The sequence below is a fragment of the Rattus norvegicus genome, chromosome 10, assembly GCF_036323735.1.
Source record: "Rattus norvegicus strain BN/NHsdMcwi chromosome 10, GRCr8, whole genome shotgun sequence".
NCBI lineage: Eukaryota > Metazoa > Chordata > Mammalia > Rodentia > Muridae > Rattus > Rattus norvegicus.
The window spans coordinates 36,949,018-36,957,629 of NC_086028.1; the positions used below are offsets into that span (position 1 = coordinate 36,949,018).

At 54.7% G+C, this 8,612-nt stretch overlaps 1 protein-coding gene across 1 annotated transcript in view; it reads right to left on the minus strand.

Annotated features, from left to right (window-relative positions):
- Tcf7 (transcription factor 7) overlaps positions 1 to 5,262 on the minus strand; it is a 29,917-nt gene extending 24,655 nt beyond the window's left edge. Inside the window, exons 1-3 of the mRNA NM_001427430.1 lie at positions 4,820 to 5,262; positions 4,605 to 4,671; positions 4,032 to 4,156 (exon numbers count right to left, since the gene is read on the minus strand). Coding sequence (NP_001414359.1) covers positions 4,032 to 4,156; positions 4,605 to 4,671; positions 4,820 to 5,071 — 444 coding nt within the window. The 5' untranslated portion in view covers positions 5,072 to 5,262. The remainder of the gene's footprint in view (positions 1 to 4,031; positions 4,157 to 4,604; positions 4,672 to 4,819) is intronic.
- Between the last annotated feature and the right edge of the window lie 3,350 nt (positions 5,263 to 8,612).

Here is an 8,612-nt window from a genome sequence, read left to right on the forward strand (position 1 = left end):
CTCACTGGAATCCCTCATGGCCCATGCTGGGGCCCTGTCTAGCACACCCATAGATGGGCCTTCTAAACTAGATGGGCATTTCCAGGGATAACCCTGCTTATAGTCACATAGCACCCTGGAGCCAAACTCCCTCTCAGAAGCTTCACTATGCTAGACTGGTGCCAGCTACCATTAAGACTTGTAGCAAACCCTCTCTGTGGGGGAAGGCAGCAACAGTCTCCTCCTTGGCTCCCAGGAGTTCTGCTTAACCCCTCTCTCCTGCTCCCTTAAGGGTTCACTGTGTGGCTTTCAGCCTGGACCTCAACCCAGGAACACAGAAGGGAATGTAACAGCAAGGTGCCCAAGCTTGAGCCCTGTGTCTCCCTTCAATCTCCAAACTGGAACACATATCCAAGTACCAGAGCGCTATGGAGACTAGGGACAGGGAAATGTGGTCTCTGCCACAGTCAAAAGCCTCAGCTTAAAAAAAAGTTGAGACCTAACTCTCATACCATAAAATACACCACTTTTTTTTTTTTTTCGGAGCTGGGGACTGAACCCAGGGCCTTGCGCTTGCTAGGCAAGCGCTCTACCACTGAGCTAAATCCCCAACCCAAAATACACCACTTTAAAGTGTCTAAATCCATGGCTTTTAGTAGCTATGTAAATTAGTGCAACAGTCACTCCAATTTCATTTTAAAACATACTCATCACCCCAGAAGAAACCCCACAGCCACCAGCAATCACCCCCCTTCCCCCATTCTCAACTACCTGCAACCCCTAAGCTGTCCTGTCTATCTGGTCTGGATATTACCACCTGGATGATCTGACATTCATCCAGATGGTAAAAGCCTCTTAAGCCTTCCAGGTCATAGGCTCCAACAAGAGCTCACAGTAGAGGCCAAAGACTCATGTTGCCTCAGTCCTGTGTGGGATATCACTGTCATGCAAAGCCACTTGCCTGAGTTTTCCGGAAGAATAGCTCACTCACGCCGGCACCTGCCCCCAGAACCCAGCCTAGCGCACCAGCTCAGCCCCCTCCTTCCCTACCCAGCTCCGCTCTGAGTCTCAAATCAGAGGAAACAAGATAAAAAGCAAACAGGGAACTCCTGCCATTCGTGATGAGACAGCCCGAGTTTGATCCCTGGGACACTCGTGCTGGAGGGAGGAAAGCAGCTCCCCCAAGTTGTTCTCTGACGTCCCTACCCCATGCAGCTGCATGCACGAGTGCACGCACGGACATGAATGAAAAAACAAAACAACAAAAATACCCTCCCACATCCATGGCTATTGGCCTAGGCCACTAATTGCCTACAAACCTACAGGAGATACCCCAATCCTCCATTCCCAGAGAAGGTATAAAGGAAACCAAATACCAAAAAAGCTATTGGGGGTAAGTCTGTGTTCTGTGGCAGTTGGCTATGGTGGGTCATTTGTATCACTGCTCCACTTACAGGACAGAAAAGGAGGACCTTGGAGCAGACTTTCCCTGGTACCTAGGAAGGCCTAACCACTGATCTTAGGCACCTCAGCAAACTGCTGATCTCCTGTATGCCCTCAGGCAAGGCTGGGCAAAGAGAGAGGAGACCTATATCCAAGGCCAGTTGGCAGGGAAGGAGCAGCATACTGTCTGTCTTCCTACAGAGGAGTATGGGAAAGGGTCAGCTGTGACAAAAGACTCCTTGCCCCCAAGGTCCTCGCAAGGTGCTCCTCACCTGTTAAGCAAATGAGGGTGTCTTTCCTTTTTTTTTTTTTTTTTTTTCCGGAGCTGGGGACCGAACCCAGGGCCTTGCGCTTGCTAGGCAAGCGCTCTACCACTGAGCTAAATCCCCAATCCCTGAGGGTGTCTTTCCTAGGACCACGCATAAGCCCTCAAGTCAGTGACAAATGTGTTTCCCCCAAACACGGGATGGCTAGCTTTGCTTTGTAAAACCAAACTATACTTGGAACCACCCACACCACAGTTCTTCATGAGTTTGCTACGTTTGCTTTTTTTTTTTTTTTTTTTTTTTTTGACTTATTCCCTGTGCCTTCTCTCAGGTTTGCTGAAGAGACTCCCTGGGGGGCAGGAAGATGGCTTAGCAGCTAAACCCACTTGTGCAAACCTGATGGTCCAAGTTCCACCTCAGAACTCAGGTCACAGTGGGGAGTGGCAACCTCAGTTATCCTCTGGGTGAGCTTGTGTACACACACACACACACACACACACACACACACACACACACACACACACACACACAGTCTCCCTACATTCCCCGCACATCTATGTCCCTAACCCTAACCCTCTAGCACAAGCCACTGCTGCTTTGTTTCTTGCCCTGCTCAGCAGCTGATGCCATGGCCAGGAAAGTCAGTACCAGAGCCTGCTCTCCCACTCCCGTGTCACCAGAAGGCAGAGGTGGGGACAGTGGCTGAGAAGGGTGCGGGCAGGGGACGGTGGCATCTCATTAGTTATCCATCTGTTGCAGCTTGAGAAGGACCCCAAAGCAAAATACGCACAGCCCTAAGCCAGGTGAGCAGTTCTGACTGTGGGAACCCACCGTTCTCCTGCTCTTGGACCTCTCAGCCCCATCGCCCTTACCCTTAAGCTGAATAGTCACACCACTACCCCCTCCCACCCCCGGGCAGCTCTGGTCAAATCTGTGAGCAAATCTCCAAACCACACTGCCCTTTCCCTTTGCTGCCGTGCAGTCCTGGACGTCTGCCTTGCCAGCAAGGTTCTGGGGGCTCTGCCTTTTGTCTAGTCATGGATACCGCAGTGAGCCTAGTCCCAGCCCAAACAATGCCTGCCAGTGACTTCAAAGTGGTAGGTTATGTCAACTGGCCCTCGGATGGATTTACACCCATTAGGGGATTTTGAAAGGTTATCTTTGTTAAACATTGTTTGTACAGGACCCAAGTCTTTATTTGGAGCAAGTGGCACTGTTAAGTGGCAGTGTTGGGACCCAGCCACCTCTTCACATCCACGAGAAGCACCTCATCTGCCGAGCCATCCCAGAGCACAAAGACAGGCAGGCGGACCGCATGGTCAACGTGCACAGCTTACAGTTGAAGAACGGGGCCCATTTCTAAAGTCTACCAGGTTCCAGGTTTCCCTCTGCTAAGTGGCCTAGACTCCCTTAGCCAAAGCTTGTTCAGAGAACAGCATGAGTCTGTCTTCTCACCTACCACCATTCCTGTAGTCATCCGAAGTCTTCTGCATGGGCCTGCCACTAGCCATCCAAGCCTCTAGCCTGAGACTCCAACCTACACTGGGCTCACGGCTAAATCCAACAGACCTCTGTGCCTTCGGTACACCTTAACTCCCAACAGAGGACAGTCTGCAATCCCAGGGGTTTTCAGGATTCCCAGAACTTTTCAGAAGCAGTATTTGGCTGCTACCCAGCTCAGAACCAGCCCTTCACGCTTCCCCTGCCTCGAAGGGCCAAAGGCCTGGCTCACGATGAATGCAGCCATGTCACCAAGCCTAACACTAATTCCTGTAGCTGACCCCTAACCAACACCCTGACCTGTAGCATTCAGCAAACCCTTCCCGGTGTGTGTGAGACCAGCCCGCTCAAAACCCACACCGTGTGGCAAGGATCCTCAGCCACCGCTTCTACGCCACCAGTAAGGGCACAGTGAAACTGGGAAACAGAAAAGATCAGGTCTCCTACCCGTTCTTCTCACACCGGAGCTCCCTTGCTTCTCTGGAAAAAGCAAACCGCAAGGCCCTTGCTCAGAGCATGCACATCATGCTAGGGAAGGGCAACGAGCAGGCTTAGCTCAAAAGATTTCAGAAGACCCCCCCCCCACAACCCCAGCATGGTCCAACACAGGCACCTGCTCGAGCAAATCGGGAAGACAAAGGCCAACAGTAAGTGAGAAAGAGTGGAGCCCCGGCGACCCCTTCAGAGATCTCCTTTTGGGCCAGACTCCTCTGGGTGTGAACTGGGTGAGAGCACCTAGGAATTCAAATCTGGGCAGAGAAGTCTTTTTGTCCAAGCTTCACCTGCAGAGAGGCAAGTAGGTAGCCAGCTCCACTACAGGGCCTGACTGCCGCGGTCACTTACCAGCGGGGGCTGAGGCTGCGGATGCTGCCCCGTTCCCGAGGCCGGTGGGTAGTGCATGAGCAGATTGAAGGCAGAGTAGACAGTCTCTTTGTACATGCCACTGGCACACTCCGGGGCCTTCAGGCCTGGAAAAACCACAGCTGGGTCAGACACCAGCCCAGCCAGCTGCTCCTAAGGGCTGAAGGCTGTCTTCTCCAGAGGGGGAGGGACTGCCAAGGGGTCCCCTTCTTCAAGATCTTGACTTGACAGGGACCGAGCACCTCCAAACGGGTGGGAATATCTGCAATGCCAAGTTTTTGAGGAAAGAACCCGAGTCCAGACCTCCACTTAGCGGCTGGGACTTGACTCCCCACCCCACTCTTCTGCTTGGGAACTTTAGCCAAGGCTTGCTCCTCAAGGCAAAGGATTAGTCAGTCACCTGGGCTGGAGGGGAGGCGGAGATGGCGGGGGTCTGTTTACTCCTATAAAGGTCAGGGCACCGGAAGTGACTCCAGCTCAGCGACGCCCGGGAAACCCGCCCCCCACTCCCCCCACCCCGGGTTCTAGCGCCATCCCCAGCCGCGCAAAACTCACCGTCCTCTAGGGACTCTGGAAGTTTGTCCGAGAAAAGTCTCTGCGAAGTGTGCTCTCGTCCCAGGGCCTGCAGAGCGAAGCAGAGGGGCCATGAGGAGCGGAGGGAACAGGAGGGGCTCCAGAGATGGGACCCACGAGGGCCGTGGCGCGGGGGGCGGGTCCGCAGGATACCAACTACGGACGAGGTCCTCCGGGGAGGAGCGGGTTGGGCTCACCTCGGGCGCTCCTTCGGCTTCTCCATGGACTCGGACGCCGGGACTCGGGACCCCGGCGCCTGCGGCCGCGCCTTCAGACTCATTCACCAGTGAGGACTTGAGCTCCGCCAGGTCCCGCTCGGGGCCCGCGGCGCTGTCGCGATTCTTATCGTCCTGTTCCTCGCCTTCGTCTTGGAAGGCCAAGAGCTCGTCCGGCGCGCCGAGGTCGTCTCCTGCTCCCGTGCCGCCCCCGCCCGAGTCCAGCTGCGGCATGGTGCGCTGCGCCCGCTGGGGCGCCGGGTGCGGGGCGCGGAGCCGGCCCGGGAGGCAGCGAGCCCAGGGTGCGGAGCTCCGAGCCCGGAACGCGGCGGGCGGAGCGCACGCTGACTCCGCCTGAGCGGCCAGTGGGCGCGGGGCGAGGGCGCGGGGCACAGCCGCTTTGGGAGCTGGCGGGTCGGAACATCAAAGGCACCGCGGGCAGCGAGCCGGGGGCGGAGCGGGCGCCGGGGCGGGGCCGCGGTGGGTGGGACTAACGTCTCAGGCCCCGCCCTCCTCTCCCTAAAGACCAGGACAGGCTCACTGGGCATAATCTTAAAGGGCTCGCTCTCCTCGAGCTATTCTCTAACCTGAAATCCATTACTAAACTGTGGAACTCAACTTCCTTAACTACAAGACAGCCACAACTTGCGCCCAAGTTGCGGAGAACGGGGTTCCTTAGACCCGTAGAGCCTATGGGTGGCTTGGAACCTTGGTGTGAACAGCGTCCTTTGCTTAACCTGGAGGATGCTAGAAGATGGACCCTGACACACACGCACACCTGCTCCTTTCACCATCCCTGTGCCGACTAGGGACCTTTTTCCAGACCGCCTGCCCACATAGGCACAAGCATTCGCGCCTCACGCATTTATTGAGCGCCTACCTGTTGCATGTGCAAATCAAACACCTTAAATATATGACATGTGGTGGCCCGAGGCGAGGAAGGATCATGGCCACTCACGTGGGTTCTGCAGCCCGCTATGACTTTCCCAACTAAGATCGACGCCTAGAACCTACTGTCCGGGAACTGAGACTTCCGGCGGCCACGTGGGCCACGGGATTCTGTCTTGGGGTCCTTAGGCAGCTGTTCCGTCTGGGAAGTTGCACCCGGAGCCCATTGACCTGACCCTAGTTAAGGCCGGCTCTTCAGTGGCATCTCCTTAGCACCCAGAGTCGTATCCACTGGCATCTCCTTAGCACCCAGAGTCGTATCCACGCCGACAGGTCACTGTTTCTGTAAGACACTAGGCCCTTTGAATAGCGTTGCAGAAAACTAAGGCGGCACACCTCCGCCCCAAGCACGTTTCAGTGTTGGAGTCAATGTGGACCTCTTCCACCTCTTGGGAAAGCAGTTGGAACAACAGTAGGTAATTTGTGAAGGAGGACACTGGCCGCCTCTCCGACTCCGGGCCCCACAGGACCCCTGGCAGCGGTGCAAAGCCGGCCGGAAGACAGCCGCACCGCCCCTCCCGGTCCAGGCCCAGCCTGCCTGGCGGAAGATCAAAGAGACCCGGCCTTGCTTCTCAGAGCTCAGATCCTATCAGCGCCCTGCCAGCAGGGCTTCTGGGTCCTCCAGCTCCCAGCCGGGATGCCCATTTCACCTCCTTCTCAGCGATGGGGGACTTGGCCATTAATGCTCAGCTTGGCAACAGAGATGCCATGCAGACCCCGCCCTTGGCGCCTCTAAAGTCCTCCTTCCACAGGTGCCAGTTTGCTGCTGAGTTTGACCCCATCATCTCTAGATTGGGGGCAGGGCAGGGGCTCCAAAAGAAAACTACGGGAGAGGAAGAGCCCAGGGGTGAGGCCTCTCCAACCACCTCCGAGGTTGTCCCGGCTAGTTTTGGGGTGAGCACCTCTCTGAGAACGTTGCATGGAAATTGAGATCATCCTAAGCCAAAGCGCTACGGATAAACGGCTCCAACTTTGCCAAGGTCACTTCCACTATGGTTGGCAGACCATGAGGTTCCAACTGACACAGGCCATTGGGGGTCGAATTTCTCTCTATCCATAAAGGAAAGTCAGAGCAAGGGAGGTGTGATTGCGCCCTCGGGGGTAATTTTTTTTCCCCAGCTTGCTATTGCCCTTTTATCAAAGAACCAGGCCTTTCTGCTTTATTGGTGTAGAAATAGCCTATCCTCAAACGATAGTGAAAAGAGATTTTCTATATGCCCTTATTTGGCAAAAAGAAATTTACATTTTCCTGATTTGTTCGCTCTCCCACCCTCCAGTTTCTTTGGATGAGCTGTGAAATCCTCCACTCCTGGGAACCACTGCCCCAGGCATCCTGGCTCCAGGCCTCACCCCATTGGGATGAGCAGTGAGGGGGAGGCAAGAGGGGAGAAAAGGAGCTTGAGGAAGGGGAGGGCAGGGGTAGAAGGGCTGAGTCTCCGCCTCCACATCCACACTGAGTATAAAGACTCACTGGGTAGCGGCTGCTGTGCACTCAACACAAAATGGTGGGCAGGAGTGCAGGCATACGGGGGAGTCGAGAGACCTGGAGTGGTCATCAAGGTTTAGGGGTGGGGAGTAGGAGAGAGGTGGGGATGGATTTTATCCGGAGGTATAAAAAAAAAAAAAGTCCCCGGGATTTGGAGAGCTAACCTAGCTTGGGCTACATTGTGAGATTCTATCTGAAGAAAAATAAAAATAAATAAATAAACAAGTAAATGAATGGGCAGGTATTTCCCAGCAGAAGCCCAGACAGCACCAATTCTGTGACCATCACTGGACAGATGACTTCACAGCATGTCAGCATCCTTAGGAGCTTCACACATCATCTCATTTAATTGTTACTAAACTCCGCGATATGGGGACAATTGTCCCCACTTTACTAATGAGGAAACTAAAGCTCAGAGAGGTTGTGTGAATCACCCAAGGTGTCACAGCTTCAAAATGAGGGTGCAGAGCTGAGCTTCCAACTTCTCTTGGTCCATCCCCAGACCCAATACCTAACTGCCACACTCACATCCCAGTCAGACGCCTGAGAGGCTTCCCCCAACCCCGACCCACGCCATCAAGACAGGGTTTCTTCTGTGCAAGCCTGGCTGCCCTGGAACTTTTTCTGTAGACCATGCTGGCCTCAAACTCAGAGATCCGCCTGCCTCTGCTTGCTGAGTGCTGGGAAGGGACTTGACAAAGTACTGAGGAACCAGCTATCAGTAGTAAACATTACTAAACCTGATGGGGGGGTGTGTGATTCTTCTTTCATGGAGGGGTTATGGAGGACTGGAGGGCTGGGGGTGTAGCTCAGTTGACAGAATGCCTGTCTGGCATGCGCAAAGCACTGGGCTTGATCCCACGTAAACTGAGGGTGGCAGCTCATAGCTCTCTGCATATAGACAGGAGGATCACAGTCACCGACAGGAAGGGCTCACTACATAGGATCCCGTCTCAAAGGGGTAAGATCTTTCAGAATGATGTATTCCAGTGGCCAAGTCCTTTTGGTGGCTACTCCCCTGGAAGTTCCCAGAGAGTTGGAGGACCAGGCCAGACTTAGGGGAGATCCGGTCTTCCGCCACGGGTGGTAGGTGCATTATTATGCAAATGAGCCAGGTGAACTTGACGCCCCTCGACAGGCTGCGGTAAACAGAGCCCTCTAGGCTTTGCCCTTAGAGAAAGGAAGCTCCAGAGGTTTCCCCCTGTGGGAGCGAGGGCAGGTCACTGGCCTCACCTTCAGCATCCTCTTGGGTGGAATGGCTGTCGATCTGGGCCTGCTTCTCCCTTATGCCAGCGTAAGACTGGGTGAGTCACTGTCTCCCAGTAAAGAACCCAGCACAAA